Source organism: Heliangelus exortis, chromosome 17 (genome assembly GCF_036169615.1).
Source record: "Heliangelus exortis chromosome 17, bHelExo1.hap1, whole genome shotgun sequence".
Taxonomy (NCBI): Eukaryota; Metazoa; Chordata; class Aves; order Apodiformes; family Trochilidae; genus Heliangelus; species Heliangelus exortis.
This window is the reverse complement of record NC_092438.1, coordinates 2,943,961-2,966,414: the sequence shown is the minus strand read 5'-3', so window position 1 is coordinate 2,966,414 and position 22,454 is coordinate 2,943,961. Positions and strand designations below refer to the sequence as shown.

General features: G+C 42.9%; 2 protein-coding genes and 1 long non-coding RNA gene across 4 annotated transcripts; 1 reads left to right on the top strand and 2 right to left on the bottom strand.

Annotated features, from left to right (window-relative positions):
• Positions 1–159: 159 nt before the first annotated feature.
• Positions 160–4,021, bottom strand: COQ7 (coenzyme Q7, hydroxylase). Its single transcript, XM_071761557.1, has 6 exons — positions 3,911–4,021; positions 3,562–3,761; positions 2,702–2,816; positions 2,454–2,593; positions 1,402–1,470; positions 160–734 (listed from the first exon to the last, which is right to left on the bottom strand). The coding sequence occupies exons 1-6, from the start codon at positions 3,957–3,959 to the stop codon at positions 657–659; spliced, it is 651 nt and encodes a 216-aa protein (XP_071617658.1). The 5' UTR covers positions 3,960–4,021; the 3' UTR covers positions 160–656.
• Positions 4,022–4,160: 139 nt separating this feature from the next.
• TMC7 (transmembrane channel like 7) lies at positions 4,161–19,095 on the bottom strand. Of its 2 annotated transcripts, none has more exons than XM_071761541.1 (16): positions 18,892–19,095; positions 18,444–18,684; positions 15,876–16,024; positions 15,378–15,545; positions 15,095–15,180; positions 14,408–14,553; positions 13,686–13,833; positions 12,079–12,249; positions 10,718–10,875; positions 9,697–9,814; positions 9,114–9,211; positions 8,651–8,834; positions 7,917–8,047; positions 7,505–7,660; positions 6,425–6,503; positions 4,161–5,319 (listed from the first exon to the last, which is right to left on the bottom strand). In XM_071761541.1, exons 1-16 carry the CDS (start codon positions 18,965–18,967, stop codon positions 5,260–5,262), a joined length of 2,169 nt encoding a protein of 722 aa, XP_071617642.1. In that variant the 5' UTR covers positions 18,968–19,095; the 3' UTR covers positions 4,161–5,259. The 2 variants fall into 2 exon arrangements, with proteins under 2 accessions (XP_071617642.1, XP_071617643.1); XM_071761542.1 differs by having other exon boundaries at positions 18,913–19,095.
• A 119-nt stretch (positions 19,096–19,214) lies between these two features.
• Positions 19,215–21,455, top strand: LOC139804358 (uncharacterized). The gene is made up of 3 exons (XR_011729347.1): positions 19,215–19,392; positions 19,720–19,877; positions 21,336–21,455. It is a non-coding gene; the product is annotated as an uncharacterized lncRNA (long non-coding RNA).
• The last annotated feature ends 999 nt before the right edge of the window (positions 21,456–22,454 follow it).

Here is a 22,454-nt window from a genome sequence, read left to right as displayed (position 1 = left end):
GAATCCCACTGCTGTACTTTTATCATTTTAGATTAGTTTTTAACATAACAAGCATGCACAACTTTGTCCTTTTTATTTTAGGTGCTCCATGCCAACCTAGTAATAGAAAAGCCTGAAAAAACCCCACAACCCAAGACACCACAAACAAGGCTTCAAATTCAAGTTTTCTCATACCAATCTTTATTCAAGACAGACTGAAAAGAAAAACTCACTAGTACTTCATTTACCTGAAAACAGAACTCAAAATCCTATTTAGTCAGTATTAATCATTGTGAAGCTAGATGAGCTCCACCTTATTTCAAGTCTATAACTTTGAAGGCAAGAGAGAATGTATTCAGCATTTTTATGTGTGTGTATATGCACACACACACATATTCCTTTGATGTATATACATATATATTTTGCTGCCACCTTGTGCACAGTCTCTGAATAACATTTAGTTCTCAGGGATTCAATTCTGCCATTTTTATTCAGATTCTGTTCAACTTAATGTCAATATAGATCCTTTGAGGAGGTACCCAATGTGAAAAAGGCTGGCTGAATCAGACATTTAATGAAGAGAATTTTAAAGTGCTAAATAAAATAATTATTAGTCTCCTGGAATTTCCATGCTCTTGTGTTACAGTTTATTGCCACAAACATTATGGAAAATATCACTAAATTCTTTCTGATAGAAATATTGCACCTCTGCATCCAAGTTGTATAGCTTTCTTCAAAACTGAATAAACTGGTGCCTGTAAAGCAAAGAATAAGAGATTAAATATATCTCATGAAGCATGTTTTCTGAGCAACATTTTAGTAAGGAAGAGAAATTATTATCTAAAAATCCTAAAACAGAACCAAAGCAACACCACAAACAAACACACCAAAAAAAGCCTGTATTTTTAGTCTAATCTACTCTAGAGAAAACTAAATTGAAAATTATCAGCTTTGCAGAATACTCCTATTTCTCCACAAAGGTGAGTCAAGAGAAAAAAAAAGGAGAGAAGTGACACATTCCTCACATGGTACTCAAGAGAGCACAGAATTTGCATTTCACATTTCCTAACACAGCCATTTGTCTGTCAAGATGATGCCTCAAATTCCCAGCTGTATGGACAGCACTTTTTAGCTTTCTTATTTAATCAGCCTTGAATATTTAATCAAAACTTAAAACAGAATTAAAAACTATTCAGAGAACACCAGTTTATCACTGTAACACTTCACACAAGTTCCAAAAGATCCCACCATGTTCTAGAAAAATGAAAGTCATAACATGCAGTGTTTTTTTACATTTATCTTTGGGAAAGAACACCAAGCACCTTGTTTTCTGTTTCTCAAAGAACTGAATCAGGATATCCAAAGAACTGGATAAGGAAGGTGAGCACACCACATCCCCATCCCCACTGACACTGCACTCACCTCTTCTGCATCATGCTGAAGCCCAATGTCATGGTGCTCCAGTTCATCATCCCGAAATTTCTTTATTACCTTTAAAAGCAGCAGTTAATCAGTAAGTCTACTTTGCAGTGAAATAAAGGCACCCAGGATAGAAAGCTATGGGCTGCTGACACAGAATCATGTGAGGCCCAGGACCCTCAAAAGCTTCTCCAAGACCTGAATCTCCAGTTCAGCAAAAAGCAAATTATTTACAGAATTCTGCAAACCTAAAGGTCTTTTAATATTCTCAAAATGCTTTAAAAACTAAGCTGCTGCTTAATACATCACTATCATTTTCACTGTTTCAAAAAAAACAATTAGTGATAGCTACAGTAACTGATAATATTCATTAGTTTCACACATACAAATCTTTTTTACAATTTAAATAGTGAAATTAAGGTCCCTGTCTTGCCAGATAATCAGTAAGGATGTTTCCCTGTAAACCAGCAGAGCCTTTGTCCATTCCAGCATACTCCAAAAAACACTGTTTTTCCAATCCTTCAACTGGGACAAAAAGGTTTAACTCATTTTCTCCTGAGATGCCTGCAGATGACAAGGATTGCTCCATGAAGAGGCTCAGAGCTCACAGACACCCAAACACTCTCCCTAACCCAACAGGTTTCACACTGCTTTTGGTTTCACTGCAAGTTCTCATATTGACACTGAGAATAACTCCCTGCTTACCTTTATCTTGTGCCCTCTCAAGTGCCCCACAAGTTACAAAGGATGTGAAAGTACTCAAATACTCCCAGAGAAGGGGAAGAAAGCTGGGAAATGGGCTTTTAATCAACAGTAGTCAAAACTAAAGCACAGTTCTCCTCATCAAAAGGGAATGTAGAATTACTGAAAGCATGCTGAACCTAATCCAACATTGATTTTAATGTTGGTGTTTGATCAGTCCTGCTGCAGGAAAAAGAAAAAAATCATCCTTTGATCCAACATAAACTCTATGAGCACATTTTTCTAAACCACTAAATTCACACTAGATAAATCAATGGCTACATTAAACCACTTCTTAAGCCATAGTTCAATACCTGCAATAGTTCTTTGTATTTTTCTGGATCCTCTTCCATAAGAGTTCTGATCTGGGTGTTGTAGTGACTGGATATGCTCTCTTCCACTGCCACTGTGCAAGCCATTGCACCCTTCTTGCCAAGTAAAGCACTTCCAGCCCCTGGGGTTATGACACCAAAACCAAACAAACAATGAACTCTGAAGCAATAAAAGTAATTCAGGCATTTGAAGGCTTCAAAAAACTGTAATAGTGACAGCACAAACTCACCTAGAACAAAACCTGCAATATTCCAGAGGGGCAGTAGAACTGTAGGTCGAACTCTGTATGCAACCATCAGCTCATTGAACTTCTTCAGATGCTCTTTTTCTTGGTTCCACATTTGCTGCAAAAGAGCCAGATGACAGTAAAGTCTAAACCCAGGAAAGTTAAAACATTTCCAATAAGATTAACAAACACAAGAAAACCACAGCAGCTCAGGCCACTCTCTCTTCAGCTGCAGAGGTAACACTGCTCACCCCACAAAGATTGCTAAATCAGGGCAGCTGAGCACAGCTACAAACAGGCAGCACAAAAACACCTGCAAAACAAATTTTTGTGACAACACGACTGCAATTCTAACGTTGGTAATTCCCTTACTAAGTAATCCTACCATTCTTTCTAAACCCACGTGTTTAGAAAAAGACAGCCAGCTCACTCACCCCAAATCTATGTGACCTTACAGCCTCATTTGGCCACTGTTACTCAAATGCCATCTAATGCGGTCATAGAATCCTAGAATGGGCTGGGTTGGAAGGGACCTCAGAGCTCATCAAGTCCAACCCTTGCTCCACTCCCCCCGTGGTTCCCAGCCCATGGCACTGAGTGCCACATCCAGGCTCTTTGGAAATATCTCCAGGGATGGAGAATCCACCCCTTCCCTGGGCAGCCCATTCCAATGGCTGAGCACCCTCTCTGTAAAGAAATTCTTTCTCATGTCCAACCTAAACCTCCCCTGGCACAACTTGAGACCTCTTGTGCCCTCTTGTCTTGCTGAGAGTTGCCTGGGAAAAGAGCCCAACCCCCACCAGGCTCCAACCTCCTTTCAGGGAGTTGTAGAGAGTGATGAGGTCGCTTTTTTCCCCACTAACCTGGATAACCGGTCCCACGCTCGATCTGCCCAAGACGGCCATTTGTCCCGCATAAATCCGGTTCGCCCCGTACTCCCCGGCATGGTCAACCCGGATGATGCGGTCTATAACGGGTCTGTTCATGCCCTCCAGCGCCACCCGCCCGCTGCAGAACCGGGGGGAGCCCCCGGCTCCGGGCAGAGCCCATGTCCCCCGCAGACCTGCCGGAGAGACAAAGGTGAACCGAGCTCTGCCGTCGCCCCAACCCCGGGCGCTGTGAGGCGGGCGGCGGCGCAGGGTTCAGGCCGGAGGTTCGGAGGAGGGCTGGGTGGGTGGCTGGGCATGCCCGGGAGCCGCCCCGGGCTCCTACCCGCCCCGCAGCGCAAGGGCCGCGCAACCGGAGCCCACGCGGCCGCCATCCCTCTGACCCCGAACCTCCTCCGGCGCGTCGCACATCCGTGACGTCATCACCGCGGGCCGCCTCCGCCGGATTCCCATTGGCTCCCCGGTACTTCCGCATCGGAGCTGTCGGTCAGGGCCGGCGTCCCCGTTGCCATGGGAACGGGGGCGGCGCTGGGGGCAGCGCCCCCTGGCGGAGCGAAGGGAGCGGAACAACGTCAGAGGCTGCGGTTTATTGAACAATTAAATCATTCATGGAACGCAAAGTTCTTTAACAGGAAAAGAGAAAACATTCCCAAACTTTATATAATCAGAACGGTCCCTTAAATATGAACTGAACGCGCTACCGGCGCGTGCCAAGCAATAAACACAATTCTGTACAGAAAATTCTTAAGCACAACCTTTAAATAAAGTGAACAGTCAGCAGCTTACTCAGAAGTCACACCCCTCCATCACGCCAGCCAAGCGAGAAGAAACCTGAATTGGAAGGGTCGAGGCACCAAAATTTCTGAGTGCTGCATTCCCAAACTACAGCTTAACTAGGAAATACTCACATTTTAGAACAGTGAGGACAGTAGTCACTGTGTAAGAATAAAAACACAAATGTCATGGCAAGTAATAATGCCCTAACATATTTTTTTTTAATAATAAAAATTAAAAGGCTACTGCCCAGCAGTGAGGCTGCTCCTGGGGCAATGGGGTTCCCTGCTCACTGACCTGACCAGGGGTCTCCTCCTGCTCCCAGTCTTTTTTCAAAGCTCTTTTATCAGTTCACTTTCTCTGAACCATTTCGTGAAGTTATCCAGTGTTCAACTGCACTTGCTATTTCAGTGCAAAATAAACAATGAGGTCTCTTTTCTAAAACTATTTTGAAAGCTCCTTTCAAACCCATGCTACCTTATCTTTTCCTGTGTGCTATTTCAAAATGCCAACCTACACATCTCTTTTGTTTTGGTTTTAAAAGAGTAGCAAGTCGGAAACATGCAAAAAACCTCCCCCTCCCTCCTGACTAGTAAAAACAGTACGAAGTTTCAGTTCTGATCACATTTTCCCCAAAATTGCTGAAAAAAAATTGGGACTTAACAAAACCCAACAATGCTGAAATTGTAGCAGCAATTAAGTGTCCTACCACACAGTTTTTGGGCAGCTCTAACACATATATTAGCTGCATTTCCAGTCTTGGAAACAAGCATCATCAAGGCTAAGACGTAAGAGTCCATTCCAGATAACAGGGCCAGGGTGCCAGTCAGCCTCTCAGTTTTCTACTCTTATTTAGTGGCTCAGGGAGTTCCAGGAAGTTCTTTTGGCTTTTTGTGGTTTTCAAGACTGCCTCTGAGCTTCTGTTATCTTTCTGATTAGGAACATCTTGTCACGGCTCTCCTGGAAGGACAGAATAAAAAGCACATTCTAGATGAACAGAGGCAACACAAGGTATCTATGAACAGCTCATTTTTTATTTAGAAATAAATAGGTGCACTCAGCACATTGTGGCCTAATAAGTGGCTCCCAGCACACTCACAACTACCTGAGCAATGTTAAGTTTACAATATTCTTGACTTTATTTATGTCATGTTAGGTCTTATACCAAGAGTTCTGCATTGAGCCTAATAAGAACATCTCACTCACCTCAGAACTTTAAACCAGGCTTCTGAGAAGCCTCACAGCAGTGACCAAACACCAATAAAAAGCACAAGGATTTTCAGAATTCCTAACTGATTTGAGAACCCTTGAAAAAGCAATCAAGTTTTTGCTCCTTACTCTTCAAAACTCTTTGCTGAAGTGTTTTTCTAAGAATGGTTTGTTCAATGTTGTAGCTAAAGGAAGCACACACCAAGAAATGGGCTGTGTCCTGAGAGAGTGGGAAGTCTCAGTAGGGAGGCTCTGACCAGAGCAGCCTGACAGACCCCAGTGTGTGAACAATGTCAGATGTGGCAGCAGCACTTGATGGTCACAAGGAAACATTTCTGCACTGGAACTGTTCTCCTAACTCTTAACTAACCAGCAGGACTAATTAGTGGTGGCCTGCTCCACTTCAGGTCCCCATTGCAAGTGGAGCAATACCAGAGAGGATGCCTGTTTGTGAGGGCAGAGAATGTAAGAGAGGGGGGAGCTGTGTAAGATGGTGGAGGAGACAGGAAGCACAAGACTCAGATTCTTGTCTGAGAGAAAAACCCCATGAAGCTGGGTGGATTTAAGCAAGGTGATGAAGAACAGGGACAGCACTTCCCAGACCCATATCTCATGCATGTGTGTTGCTGGATATAACCAGACCTTGCTGCAGTTGCAGCTGGTACTCAAGAAAACAAGACTGAGAAACACTGTAGTGCTTCTGTTATTTTTCCTGTGTAGTCTGTAAAACATTTTTCACTGTCTGTGCAAACATCAGATATCGAGAGGACTATGAAAACTGCTGTTCTTCTGCATGTCTGATTACTGACACAAGAAAGAAAACTTCAGGGGCACAAAAAGGTGGATCAAATCTTACCAAAACCAGCTGCTCCCTCAGCTGCTCAACCACTCGTTTGTGTGCTCCAGCCAAGGCAATGCAATAGAACATAATGAGGCTGCAAACAACAAACCAAGGTTATATGTCAGCATCATGCAAAACAGAACTAGTTAGAAAAAGGCTGTTGTGAGCTAGAGGAATTGTTTGTCAGATTGTGCATTTGCTTCAGGTAGGAAGTTGAAGAAAAAAAAAAAAAAACTAAACCAAACCAAAAAAACAAAACAAACAAACAAACAAAAAAACAAAGAAAAAAAACCACAACGTACATCTGGGGTAGGGTGAGCACAGCTCTGCTTAAAAGCATCTGCTGAGATATGTGTGCTGCCAGCAGGCAGAGGCAGTGTGAGGGGACAGAGGCCACTTTCAGATATTGCAGCTTGTGTTCCACCAGCTTTGCCTGGACTGTCAGTTCCTGCCAAGCTCTGAGTCTCTGTATGGGGGAGTTGCTTCCCAGAAATAAAGTTTGGTAAAGTTTCACTGGAGTAACTCTGCTCCTACTGCAGTTTTTAGGTATGGCAAGCAATCACAGAGCAGTGCTGCAGCCATTCCTTATGGCACATATTCCAGATGTGATCTGTGACTCAGATTATCCACGGTGCATTAAATTATGAAGAGCAGCTGCAAGAACTAGAATGGCACAAAAGCCTCAAATAATGTATGTTCTTTCCCAAATACTAAATAACAGCAGAGCAAACCATCCTCCGCTCTGCTGAATTTTATCCTACAGAATGACTGCTATAGGTTTGTTGTTTTGTTTTGTTTTTTTTTAAACCAAGGCTTGTGGATGGGATTTGTGGTCACCATCACAGGGCTTACAATGCTGATTTACAGAATGATTCACAGTTAATGCTTTTGAGAAAGACAAGTGTGGGATATGGGACGTGCAAGAGGAAACAGAATAAAGCCAATCAGTGTGAATACATGGGCAAAGATGTGAGAGCTGAGATGCTTTTGACTTAAAATGGCAAATCTGTTCTAAGAGTTGTTTGGCATCAGTTCAGCAAGGAAGGCAATGAACAATGCAGCTGCCTGATGGAATCAGGTTTCCACAGTACTCACCAAATGACCATAAAAAAAGGCACTGCAAAAGCTTCTGATGCTATGCCATGAAGGACCTGCTGCAGAACTGTTGGAAACCCAAGTATTGTATCTGGAACAACTGCCCATGATGTGTTAAAACTTCTGAATGGTCCACATGCCTTGGAGGAGGGAATACTGTCAAAGAAGCCAAACAGAAAGGACTTCTTACCAAAATGTAAAGATAAGATAATCCAGCACAAGCAGTACCATTTTGCAGATTGGGTAAAAGTGTCCCTTGTCTCTAAAACTGTTGATTTTTAAATAGAAACAAAGTTTAATTTGATTTATTATACCACTATATATTTCATTCCAATTTATCATTCCAAAGTTTTTAGGGAACTGACAACCTTAGAACAAATGTCAGCTTCATAGAAGTTAAATTTTCACTTACAGTGCTATACTGATTCCCACAGGAATAAAAGCCAAGACGAGCCCAATCAACAGCACCACCAAGAAGAAAAAATTGGAACTTGATGCTCTGATAGGCCTAGCTGCAGGTTTACACGTGTGTATCAAACTGATCTGAAGAAGGAAAGTGAACAAGAGTGTTACCAGTATATCCATATACATACATCCAAGTATACTTTCCCCCTCCAGCTGAATTTCCCCCTCTCCAATATGCTACCAGCTACCATGTAGCCATCCTTCCTTTGACAGACATGGACTGAAAATGACTCGGACAAGAAGTGTTACATTCTGGTTTAAATTAATGTCTCCAGTGAAAATTTATCCAGAGGACCTCATACACTTGCACATTAACTGACACAGTCATCTGGCTCAGGATGGTGGCACAGCTTTAGTTCTGTTCTGCCACACCTTCACTGGATGCATCCCTTCGTGTAAGAATTAAAATGTCAGTGAAGAGTTTGATGCACAGAAGGAGCTGTGTGGTCACAGAGCAGAGCTTCTGATATGCAGAAATCACACCCTGACATCCAACCCAGCTTGGTTTTTTTCCATTTTGCTTCCAAATTTTAGCAGCTTAGTAAAATTTTGTCCAAGTTCTAACCTGTGCTGCTAGTAAATAGATTGCTGCAGAGAAGTGTTCCAGACTAGCTTTATTACATAAAAAGATTTATTTAAAACAAAAACAATATTTTTCTGTTTACCACACACTTCTGTTACCTTTTTAATGTAAAAGATGATGAAGTATTTTATAGTTGCTATTGCAGGGAGAAGTGGTGAAAAGAAGGTTCCAATCCAGCAGATAGTCTGACCATAAATGATTTCCAGGACATTGTCAGAAATTCTGAATTCCTGCAATCCACACCACTGAACTGGCTTGCAAGAGCAATGAGTAACTAACAGCCTAAAATCAAAAAATATTATTGGTTCTAAATTGATGTTATAGAGCTTAATTGAATCCTAACACATTTGGAACACAGAGATATTTAGCATTTAAGTATTACACAACAGAAAAATCTCTGAAATAAATAAAAAAAAGGCTCAAATATTAAAAACTACACAGCCATCTGAATAGCAAACAAGTGCACAAATCACCAGGAATGTGTTTGTTTTATTTTAAATCTGGTAATCTGGTATTTCATATGCCATTTGCCAACTACACTGAAAAGGCAGAAATACTTACTTTCTAGGAAATTCCACAAAGAGGGTCGTAGCAAGAATCATAATTAAATCAAATATCATCAGTTTATACATTTCTTGCCCAACATCAGATTCCCAGCACTATAAAAACAAGTCAGAAATAACAAGATTACGAGTGTAAATAAACAAGTGAAAAAGAAATCTGTCAATCACTAAAGTAACAAGTATCTCAGTCAGCTAACACCATAAAGTTCAAATCAACTTTCATTTGTGAAATATTTAAATATTTCAGGGCTTTCATGCCTGAATACTTTTGTTCATTTTTCTTTGAGGAAATACCATTTATCTTATTGGAGCGAAAAGGCAGTAACACAATTGTCTCCAAAACAGAGTTACCTCAAATAATTAATCTGCCACTGGAGTAATTCTAATAAGAGTTTTAAACTGGCAGAAGGTGTATGTATGAACTGTACTTGTTTGCAGTGAGCAGCAGCAAGAACCAGGATTAGGTAGAACAGGAATGGCAGCCCCGGGTTTGATTCCAAATGCCTCTAGACAAGCAAGTCTCACAGAAAATAAGTCTCTATTAAGTTGAGATGATTAAAGACCAAGATAAATCTGCTTACAGGATAGAGTTCATAGTTGTATCCACAGGCCTTACACTTGTCAGAGTCACAGTAGGAGATCTGACCCCACAGTGAGAACAAGAGAACACCAATGCTGGCCAACCGCACGAAGACACACCTGGAAGAAAGGCAAAACCCAGTCCAAAGCCTGTCAGAAAAAAAGCCATTCTGACACCTCGCTCAACTTGCACAGGAGTCCAAGGAAGGCTTGAAACACAAATGGGTAGTACAGAGCTTTAATAGAACAGCCAGCTAGGTGAGGAACACAAATCTTTCCTTGGCAGCAAGTTAAATAGGTTTTCACCTTCCCTGCTTCCGGCAAGTCCCTTGTTTCTTCCCTCAGTATTGCTCCTAGATCAGTTATTTCAGCTGCACATCTTGATGCCACAATGGGCTGTGAGTCTCTCAAGTACAGTTTGAGAAGCCAGGCAACAACTCTGCGTGCAGCATTTCTTTCTCAGGTAAACCCAGACCTTCAGAGGCACTTAGCCAAATCAGAAACAGAAAGCACAGAGGCTTAACGGAGTTCAGATGCTTCAGCAAAGATCATAATGCCTTAAGTTGCCAAATGCTTGTTCTTTGTGCTCTCACATTGAAATATCTTTTATGCCAAAACTTTTAACTTCTGCCTTGAGCAAAGCCAGGCTTCAGTCACTGCTGTACACTTGCTCACTCAAGGAACTGCTGCACACGAAACAGTGTGAATCGACAGCTCTGCAGCCACAACTCCTCTACTGACCATTTATTCAGGTTGTTAAGGATGTTCAGATCACACAGACAGATGGGCCTGAGAGCAAAACCTGGAAGCTGAAATGACTGCACTGTACTGTCATCAAAAGAGGAGACTGTTTGCAGATTTAAAACTAACATTTTCAATTAATGTAAGTCAAACAATACGTGCTTGGCTCTCCAGTGCAGAGTCCAAGCTCTCTGCTTCTTGATATTTCAATCTTTACAATACTTATAACCTACAAAGAACAAGTTGTTGAAACATACAAGGCCACAATAAAAACACCTTTACCTCATGAGCGTCAGCCTGATTTCAAAGGCTGGTGAATAATCTTCAAATCTAATCAGAAGTGAGAAGATCTGAGGAGCAACAAAGTTGGCCAACGTGATCACCATGGAAGGCAAATACTGTACTAGGAGATTAGTCTGGGAGTTCATAGTGCTGACAACCTGTACATGAAAATATAAGAGAAAGGTTAGAGAAACACACCTTCCTGACATCACACTCTCTCCAGTTACCCACGAGGCTCTCTTGCCCAGGATTCAGGCAGCATCTTTTACACTGTCTTCAATCTCCACCTACATTTGGAACTGCAGGCCTGATCCCTGCTATCTATCTCTGCAGTTTGCTGCTGCACACCCTTGCTTTCTCCTGCTTGCTTCACCAGTAACTCTACCTCCAGACAGGAGTATTTCTGAGCCTCCTCAGTGCTTCTGTTTGAAGCAGCTCATCTCACCAAGGCTTGTGTCTGACTTTGTTGTCTAACCCAGCACTAAGGCTACCAGCTTTTACACACACCTCTTTATTTCCCATTTCCTGCATCTCACTTTGCAATCCTATCAGTTTCTAGAAGTCAAGACTTAGGTCCAGCACAAACAACTTTCCCCAGCCAGTGGCCATCACATCAACAGTCAACAGAGAGGAGAGAAAAAGTGGAGTTCCTGTTCACATCAGGCTAATTCAGCCCTGGGGTGTTATGCAGAAGTCAATCACTGTTGCAAAACTGTTGAAACTGTCACCTGCGTGTTTTGTTCTGCTTCTGAACAGCTCTTCCCATCTGCTTGTCCTGCCAGGGGTGAGCAACTCCACCTAATCCGATTCTTTCCAATACTGATGCAAAAACTTTTTCTTCTGCAGAGCACTCTGTTCAAAGCCTTCCTGTTTCCCCACACAAGCCACAATACAGATCATAACCTTTACTTTCCCTTTCCCTTGCTGTTCATTTTTGCAGTTCAGCAGCAAACGAGTTCAAATAAGTGATCACTAATAAGTTTGTTTAAAACAGATCAGTTCCCTCAGCCAGTTAACTGCCCAGACATCCAAGCACTTGTACCAGCACATCAGTGAGGTGAGAACCGTTCCACGGGAAGCAAAGTGAGGGCTGCTTTTTTTGTCAGCTGCACTGGGTCCAGGGCACACAACACTGAAGCCTCCACATGGAAGGGTTATATCACTGGGGTTTTATGCACAGGGTTCTCAATCTTTCTCATTCTCTCCTACTAAAAAAAAAAAATCTAAGTCTGTAGAAAGCATTTTCAGATCCCTTGCATGAAGGGTGCTATATTAAGACACTTGACTCTTTCACAATAGTTCCTCTTGCTGTAATCTCCAGCCCCAACTGAAGTTGTCCTAATATCATGTCTGATACTTACGTTAGAGTTTTCTTGAGAGAAGACTGTTGCTCTATAAATAGAGTAAAAACATCCTGATAAAACTGCAATGGCAATGATATTTATAAGTATTCTCAGAGAATAGATACGGAGCTTCTCTTTAGTTGTCCTGTCAGCTATTTTTCGCCTCAGTCTGTCTTCCTCCAAGTCTGTCTACAAACAAAAGAAAAAAGGTGTGTGGTTTTCTGGTTCAGCAGCATACAACACTTGACACCATGTCTTCTACCTCTGGGATATGCAAATCCACAGCATTTTCTAGGAGGGTCACTCCAGCACACTGAACTCAAGAGTGTCTTTTCATTGACACAAATAAGTCCATGCAGGAACAGAAGCTCCTGTGTGCTCAGTCTCTTCATGCTAAGGGCCCTGCAGCCAAAGACAAGTGTTTCTTAATCCTCTTATCTTTCCTAGATCAGTAACATAGCTCCTTGAGGAGAGAAAGACAACTTGTCTGTTTATCCTGACAGACTGATCTTGGGTACCTTGGCGCTAAACTCTGAAACTGGTAAATGAAGCCACCCATCTCCTTACTTCTGCAGGTAAGCAACCAGTCCTTCTTGCTCTGGCTCAAACTTCTTTCTCATACTTTTTGTAAAGGAAATTGGCAGATGGCACAGAGAGAAAGAAGTACAGTCTTCAGCAGTTTCTCATGTAAACTTGTCATCTTCACCTTAGCTGATGTGAATGAAATACTGTATTGCCTGCAAAGGCAATTTAATCTGGGCAAACCCACAGACTACCCAGGTATATTGAGGATTTATCTTCATCAAGCAGCATTATTAAGGGGCAAGCTCATCTAAGGTGCGAGTTCTAAAGACAAAAGTGTTGTTACATGACAAAAAAAAGATGACTGTGAACTTTACTAGCATAGAAAGCAACCCACTGTAATTTTTGAGATCTGTAATTACTGCTTTGTGGAAGTATCTCTTCAAAGGCAATTGTGTCACTACACAATCTCTGCTTCCAGTGTACTGAGAGCAAAAAGGAGATTCTGGTTTCACCAGACAAGACTTTCAGATTCTCTTCTCAGAGATCTTTACAATTTGGGAAATCTATTCATTGCATCAGCATTTGCATGGGTGTCAAAGACACCTAATGAAAAACCTTCAGCATCTTCTTACTACAACAATGCTCTCAAATTGTATGGAGAGTACCATCTGAGTTTTATTCCTCCCCAAACTATTGCCTACCACACAGCAGACTTCTAACCCAGAATAATCAGACTGATTCCCTACAGCACAAAGGCTTTGCCCACAGCTGAGACAGCTTTTCCTGTTGGATTATGGAGAAACTAACACAGGAAGCAGGACTGGAGTGTGAGGAGAAGAGAGATAAGACAAGCAGCCAACAGACTGGCTGCAGTCCCCAGAGGATGGGGAAAAGGCCATCAACTTCAGGATCAATCTTTCTCATATTCCACATCAACCCTAGCTACCTAGAAGGCATGCAAGAGGATGCTGCCCTGCTCCCAGCATAAACTACTTCAGTGTTTCCTGTCCTTATTCCATTTTCTGCAAAATTATACACCCCTCTTTTTAAGTCTTCTAAGCTATATGAAACCAGTCATAGAAAAAAAGAGATTTACTCACTTGGAGCTCGTATTGCAGGCTGCGCTGTTTCAGCCGGGCTGCGTTTGGATCTGTGATGCAGAAGTCCCAGCCTGCAAAGACTTTGTTACAGTAACTCTGAAATTGATCTTCACTATGCACCAAGTTTTGCTTAAATCCCTCCACAGACCTAGAGAAAAATGCAATTTCACTTCACTCACAAAGAGACATTACATCCACAGAAAAAGAAACACAAACCCACACCTTAGGCAGCCTGGCTCATCAAAGACTGAATTACCCCACCCAGGAGCAAACAGCTACATTTGCTTTAGGTCTGCAAGTCTCTGGGAAGCTTTCAGTGAGGTTCTGCAGCAAGCACAGTCAGCTCTGGTCACCAGGACTGACACAGGTGACTTGCCTTTGCACTTAGACACAGCCACAGTTCCCTGACAATGCAAGAGCTGATTCAGAAAACTGAGATGGAAAAAAAAACCACCCAAAAAACCCAAAACAAAGTCTACTACTGAGGGTCTTTTATTTGTACCTATGAATACATATAAAAAGGTATTAATTCAAATTGATTTATTTTTATTTATGTTTCTGGCTCACTTTCCCAAACACAAAGGCTACTGTGGCACTGCATCCTTTAGCAAAAGATTCTCCAGTTCCATATAAAACCATTCTAGAACATAGCATGTTCTACACAAGCAAGAATGCAATGTAAACTGAAACAACAGTTAAATTAACCATACCAACATCTCTACCTTTTTATTATCCATATAAGACTTAATCCAAGGTAGGCAAATGTAGCCAGCAGATATCCTAGTGGTAAGTTGTAGCTCATGATACTGACCCATACACCATCTATTGTGTAATAGCCATAAAACAAACTTGTCACTTCAAGGAACCCCTGTGAAAACACGAAGTTTAAATGGAATTTTTAATAGTAGCAACTGCTCAGTTAAATCCAGACTGGTATAATTCAATCGTTTTGGAAATTTAAAATTACTCTTGGGGCTCCCAGCAAGCCCCAACAGTCTGTAGCTTCTAAATGCTGCCATTGCCTCTACCAAACTGTGACACAGAGGCTTTGTGCTTAAAATCCCTCCCCTCTCCAAGCAAAGAGCTCTGTGACAATGCCACTGAGACCCTACACAATAGGCAGCGTGCTATAGAATATGTAATGCTTAGCAGCTGCAGGGGAGAGGCACAGCCAGCAAGGAGAGGTTGGCCATTCACTTGGCCAACCAGGCCTTGTGAATACTCAGCAAAAGTCAGTTTGAAAACTCCCCTTCTCACAGACAAAGGGCAAATGCTAATTTTACCCCAGTGAGGCACATGCCTTGTCATTTTTCAGAATTATTAAAGCTTCATTGCCCACGTAAAATGTTCTCACATTTTACATGTTATCTGAGACACAAAAACTTCATTTTAAAAAATTAATTACTTACAGTGCCACTGAGCAGATCTTTGAGGTAAGTATAGAAGTAAACGAGACCCTTATTACCACTGGGTTTATAGACTGTGCAGTGAGACCCTGTCAAAAGAAAGACAGGAAAGTTGTTAAATGGTAAAGTCCAGTAAAGTGCAAGATCAAGTTAATTCAAATCTGCCAGGTTCTTATCTTAAAAAAAAAACAAAAAAACCCAACATTTCTTTGACCCAGGAGGTGGAGGAGAAGCTGACAGAAAGGGGGAATCTTACAAAAACCATCAGTACATAAGAGATTTCTACCTGTGTTCTCCAGAGGAATTTTAGCAATGCTACTGTTGAATATTCCATATCTGGAAAATACGGTGGGAAGGGTAACAAAACTGAACATCAGGATAAACATTATAAAATTCAGCAGGACCAGAAAACGCAGGAAGGAGAAGTAGGACTGGATGCCAGTACCGAATTTCCCTGGGAATGAAAAAAACATATGCCAGTATGAAGATGACAAAATCATTAAAACCACAGAATAAGCACAGAATTATGAATTCAATTACATAGTTACCAGATGAAACATTAAAGCTAGTTTTAACTACTGTGGGCTTTTAGCAAGATAACTGAAATGTGACCTTTTAATAATTTTCTCCACTATACGTCCTTCTACCCCATCATGGGTTTTGCATGAGCAATAATAAAGGAAGGAGGTGACTCCCTAAAACCTGAAACTACACTCACATATGTAAAACTACCAATAATAAGAGCAGCATGAAACAGGAGAAATTGATGTAAGACAGTAGATACCTTCTATGCTGTGAATAGTATGGCGCCAAAGCTTCAGGTAGGATGACAGCTCCCTGGCTTCACTGAGGATTTTTCTCAACGATTTACTGCTAGATCTTTTCCACTGTTTCCATACAGATAAACGTTTTGTATCAGCCTGCTGGAAGTCCCTAAAAATCAAGAAATACAGTTACTGAGCACAAGAAATACATGTCTGCAGCTTCAGAGGCAGTGATCAGCGAAGGAACACACTGGCTGTCCCTGTCTGTTCCTCCTGGCAGCTGTGACAAATTAATTCAAATATATCAAGTCCTCTCACAAAATCCAGTTGACAATAGCACAATGCAGAGAAAATATGTAGCTGAAATTCCCTGTGGAACCTCAGGGAAGTTGCCATTAATGATTTCGTATTTACAAATGGCTGGAAAACTAAAAAAAAAAAAAAAAAAAATTCTCTAAGGTTATCTATCTTTCCTCTTCAGTGTTACAAATGCAGCTGTTCAAAATAGTAATATTTTTTTCCACAAATCTCAAAATCAGCTTAAAATTTCAAAATATTTTGTGGGGAAAAAAAAAAAAAGAGCTACAAAGAGGCTTAAATATTCCAATTGGATTTTATAATTTTAACTCTTACATCACATTACACAAAAACCCATGTTACTAAAATTATTCATTTTTATAGCATTATTCATTATTATAGCATCTTGGAAAAATAATCGGAAAGTGCCAACTCAATAAATTTGAGAAAGTACTTCTTTGCCAGCATGTGTGGGTCTGCTTTTTCATTGCAAATAAACACCAAGGATGTGCCACAAACTGTCTATAATTCTTAAACACTTCTCGCTTAGAGATATTTACACTACATGCATACATTTGCATTTGTGGCAGCATCAAGGAGAAGCTTAAGTGCCTCAAAGTTTGAATTTCACTTTTTCTTTTAAGAAATACTAAAACCAGACAAACATCCCAGACACATAGCTTGAAGAATGACTTGAATGCAGCAAATGCTGTTGCAGCCCCTGATGCCACAGAAATAGGGCAACAGTTAAGAACCCATAAGGACACTGTGCTACAGTAGAAGACAAAGGTTTCAATTTTAAAAGACTTTTTACACAATCTTACTCAGGGGGGTAACTCACCATCACACCATGCCCCTGCCATGCCTGCTGTACATTGACCTTTTCCATATCCTTCTCAGCTGACATTAAAATTCACACTTTGGCAGGAAGCTGAATTAAACCCCATATGCAACAACAGGCAACAGATGACCTATTTTTTAAGTGTAAGTATAGCTACTCTCAAAAGACTTAATTTTGTGGAAACTACAGGCTGCAGCATGTAGTGCTTGAAGCAGACACTCTGGAGAACTTTCTGGCCTGTTTGGTCTGCATATTAGATAGGGGCGTGGGCTGCACATTCAGCTGTGTTACAGAAGTTCACTGTTCAGCTTTCAGGAGATTTAGTACATCAAGCATTTTGTGTTGGCAGCTGCTGCACAGCACACAGAGGTTGCTGATCTGCAGAAGTTCCAAGAAGCCCCACCAGAATCTCATAGTGCTAAAACGTGTAAACAAACTTAAAACTCCCCAACCCCATTCCTGACACACACCATTGCCATAGGCCTGCATCTATTCTTTCTTGAAGAACTTAGTTTAGATACCCAACTTCAAATAAAAGAAACAATCTGTTTAGCATTTTCCTTTACCCCAACCTAGATCTTCTGTTCCTTGTGTCTAGACTGCAGAGCTCAACTTAACTCCAGGGCCAGGCTGTAACCCTTTTCCCAACTGTTACTGCAAGCCAGTAACGTGCTCTCTGGGGAACACCAGACATTAATGGTACTTCCACTTCTCTCCTGGTTCATTACCACAGCTACAAAATACCTGACGCCTTGCAGTAAGACTTGAGACAACAGAGAAATACAAGCAGGGCAAAGCATGCTCTGCGATTCTCTCCCTGCTGGGGTTACTACCGGAGGGGCAGGAATTGCTAATTGCTCACAACAAAGAACAATTGAAAAAGGGATTCTGGGGGGGAAAAAAAAAAAAAAAAAAAAAAAAAAAAAAAAAAAAAAAAAAAAAGAAATGGAGTTGCAAATTTTCTTTTTCTGAGCCACACCTGAGAGAGCAGAATGTATGCTAAAAGAACTGCCGAGAAGACTCAAAAGCTGAAGTACTGGCACAGCAGAAGGGGGTTACTGATACAAGATAACCCAGTGACCCGTGAAAACACAAAATTCTGAGGTAAAAAACCAACCAAACAAAACAAAGTCAGCGAGAAATACATTTAGCTGCCGCAGGGAATCCCTCGTTTTAACTAATTCCTTCCAGTTCAACCTGCTCCTCCCAGCAGCCAGCTACTCCCTCACCAAGAGCCCCCAGCCAGGCTCCTGCAGCTGGAGGTGCCATAGGGAGCACCCCGCGCTCAGGCATGAAAACCTAGGCAACTTTCCGTCAAAACCACAGATCACAGCGTAAAATAGACACAGGTGAATTCAGTTCCGCTTCAGCCTTCTGAGCTGAGTTAAGGAAAAATTAATATTTTTTTTTTTTTTTTTTTTTTTTAATTTAAAAAGGTGTAAAGATTAACCTTAGCCTCCTCTTCTCGGCGATGCTCAGGGGGTATTCTCTGAGGGGGCAAGGAGTAGCCTCATCCCCCTCCGTCCCGCGGGCCTCGGCAGCCCGGAACCCCTCGGAGCCCTGCGGGGCTGCCCACCGCTCCCGGGTGCCCCCGCCGGTAGCTCGCCGCCTCAGCGCCGACTGATGGCTGGGCAGGTCCTGCAGGAAATCCACAGGTGCGGCGGCACGGGTGTCCTCAGGAACAAAGACCTCTGAGGGAGAAAGCAGAGGGGCTGCGGCGCGGGTCTCGCCACAACATGGCCCCCGGCCGCAGCCCCGCGGGCACCCCGGCACGGCCGCCCCCCGGCACCCCGCAGCGCTGAGGGAGGTGAGGCGGGGGCAGCGCCGCTCCCTTTCCCGCCAGCAGCCGGAGCCCCGGGGGCTGCCCCCTCCCCGCCTGACCCCGCGGCGTTCGGTACCTGCCTCCCCCGCACCCTTACCGCTGCTGCCCCGCTGCCAGCTCGGCGGCTCTCCGGCGGCCCTGAACCCGCTCATGTCTGTATGGGGGGCAGCTGCCGTTTCCGGGCGTCCCGAAGCCGGCGGAGTTGTGGGGCGGCGGCTGCCCGAGAACCGGAGCCGCGGGCGAGCCGGGGCGAGGCTCCCCGGCGGGGCCGCCTTCCCCCGGGCGCCGCGCCCGCAGGGGGCGCCCGTAGCCTCCCCCCCACAGGCGGTGGGCGGTGAGCGGTGAGGGGAGGAGCGGGGCGGCAGCTGGGGCAGCGTTCTCCCCTCAGGCGGGGAGGTGCGGGGGGCTCGGGCCGCTCTCCCGGGGTCTCGGTTGTCCCCGGTTTGTTGCGGGGGTCGTTGGGTGCGCAATGTGTCCCGCGCTGCTGCGAGGGGAGCGACTGAGGCGCGCAGGGCCCGCTCCCTCCCGCACTGAGCACCCTGTCCTTAGTCCTGGCCCCTCTCCCTCCATGGCATGGGTTTGTGTCCTTTCACTTGTAGGTTTAAAATAATGGTTTCAGATTTGGGGACATCACAGTCGTCTTATTCCTCTTGCCCAGGGATTTCTTCAAAAATATCGAGAAGAAATGCAGCAGGATATAAGTGCTGAGCCCATCCTCTGCCTTGGGATGAGGCAAGGCCCAAGCACCCCACACATAGGGTCGTGGGGTGTGCTGGGTGTCTCATAGATGTTTGGCTAAGCAACAGGCTTTGCTTTGATGTCTTTTGTTCCTGTTCAATGTCCGTGGTGGTGTTCGGTGCTGTAAAAACTTGTTGCAGACTGGTATTCTGTCAACTCCTCTTAGGTCATGGGCCCACGATCCCCAGCTTATCTGAGTGACTGGATCCAGTGACCAGGCTGCAGTGGAAACAACACAGCTTTACACTTGGATGTGAAACATGAGGTGAACTGAAGCAAACAAAGTCAGTAGATGCTTGATCTCTTTTCCACCTGACACTGAGGGTGATGATTTGTGTGTGTGTGTGTATGTGTGTTAAGTTGTAGTAAACATCCCTGAGAGACTTCTTTTGGGGTTAATTCTTGCTTTTTGTGTGAAAATAACAGGCCGCGTGACAAAAAAGAAACTTAAAACACCAGCAGTTTCAACAATGTTATATGTGGACAAAAAAAGCGTTTCTAGCTATTCTAGTGGTAGTTAAATCAATAACCAAACTTTTCTGAACATTCCTCATCCACTTTCTGTGGTACTTTTAAAAAAAGATTATCGTTAAGTTTCAGGATGCTGAGTCAGACACGAGTAGGCACATTTCTTACCTCATCTGTGTTTCACCAGCTCAGATACGTGATTTTTTAATTGCTTTATTGTGTGGCTGTATAGTTTTTGTAACAAAACCATAAAATGTTGTTGAGAAAAATATAATCTCTCAAAGTAATCTAGGTACACGTGTTTATAATCAGTAAGATGATGTATTATAGGCAGCAGAGGAAAGTGAGGAAGGGAGAGGAGTTGTGAAATAGGGAGACATGGAATTAAAGCAGAGGAGCTTCCTTATTGCACTGAACAACTTAATAACAACAAACCTCTTAGGTGTTCTTGCCCTTGTGCTGGTAGATTGGTCTAGAATGTAACTAATATGTTTTTTTAGCTATTTTTTTGTGAGAATAAGTTATAACTTGCCCTCATCCTTCAGCGGGTGATTCTGAAGGCTGATAAAATAGGACAGGAATTCGAGTCTATTGCTTCTTCACTTTTCTCCCGAATGACTTTCCCTACGTGGGATTTTTTGAGTAGCATGATTGCTGCCCTCCCAAGAGGCTGGGCTCTGCTTCAGCTTGAGAGCATGCAGGATCAGCTCGTTTGTGACAGAGCTGGACACCTCAATGCTTACCTGAATGTTTTTTGTTCCTTGGTTGAGCACCACATTTCATGTGCTTCATTCGAACAACCTCCAGCTGATCATTCCTGAAAATTCAGGAGATAGAAACTGAAACCTCTCACTGGCATTCATACTAAGTGTGTGTAAAATACAAATGTGTATTGCACCCCCAGAGCCGAAGTGCCTGGTTTTATTGGTCCCTTGAAGCCAACCAAGCATGGGCTGTCTTTGTGTTTGGCTGTACCTTAAATAGGAATACTTATGGTGTAAGACTTCCCTAATGGTGTTAAATGGGAGGTCAGTTTTGCTTTTTATTTGTGTTCCTTTCCTTACCACTAAGAATGCAAAGATAAAAGGTGAGTAATATGCCTACTGATCAATGAGACTCTGAAACTCTGTGTTCTGGAAAAGTATTATTAGGTTAATGACCCCATGAGAACAAATTTAAATAAAGATTGGAGGAATTGAAACAAGAAGGGCTTTCCCAGGATTTTCATGAGAACATTCTCAATCCTCTTTTGTTCTGTTTTTTGTTTTCTTTTGTTGCCTTTTTTGTTTTTTTCATTTGATAAAACTTTTTTAGACACTTGGAAATGTTTCAATGACCTCTGTGGATCACAGTGATCCCAGGTGGAAGAACAGGAAGATGGGAAGTCTGAGGAGAGAAGAGATATTTCTGCCAGAGCCCAACAGTCACACACAGAGTGGTAGGTTCCTCTCGTGTGTTATTTGTCCAGTGTATCCATGCACAAAAGCAGCAGTTTTCAGTCTGTGCTAAGCATGAAAGCCAGTGCCATGTACTGTTTCCCATCTTGCTGGAGACCTGTCTGTCACATGTAGTGGTACCACGTGTTTCCACAACACTTTCTCTTTCACATGGTTCCTCTTCATACTGCCACAACTCAAAGCCACTTCTAAATATTCAGGGAAGTTCTGAGTGACTGGTTTAATTTTGGAGAGGGGGTTCTTGTGTTCAACTATTCCCATGCCTGTGAAGCATGCAGGCAGCTCTTGGATCAGTTTAAGAGATCTGCAAGACAAGTCCTTTGCAGTCATGCCAGGAATGTTGCTTTGGGCAAAATGTAATCTTAAAGTAGTAGTAGAAAACTTCACTTAAATCCTTGTTGGATGTGTCTGATATAAGGCAGACATGTTTTACCCAGTTTGGGTAGATTTTGAGGTGGAAAATCACTAACCATTTGGTAAAAGGGATTTTCAGACATTAGAACAGCACAGCTTCTGAACAAGAAACAAATTTATTATCAATTCCCCACCAACTAGTGAGAGTATCTTTAATTCAAAGGTTGAGAGAAATGGTTTATGTGTGCTTGTTTGTTTTTTAATCTTGCTGACTAGACAAGTTACTTCAGAATAGCTGCTGAAAGTTTTAAGATGTGGGAGGTAAAATATGTCAAAATGGTGTAATCAGCTGTATTAACACAAAAGTGACTGGGGTTCTACAACTGCAATATTAGTGAAAAGGAAAAATGTAATGGGCAGAGCAGAGGTCTGGGACAACAGAGCCAGTGTTGTCCTTACCCCCTTTCCCTTTTCACCTGTGCCTGTCCCAGTGTTGGGCCCCACTTTCAATTTGAGGATCCTGCTCTTCTCAGGGGACAGCACCAGCCTGGCTGTGGGTGTGCTGGGTAACCCTGAGTCTGTCTGGCAGCAATGCAGCTGCTTCAGAGTTGTTAAGGGAATG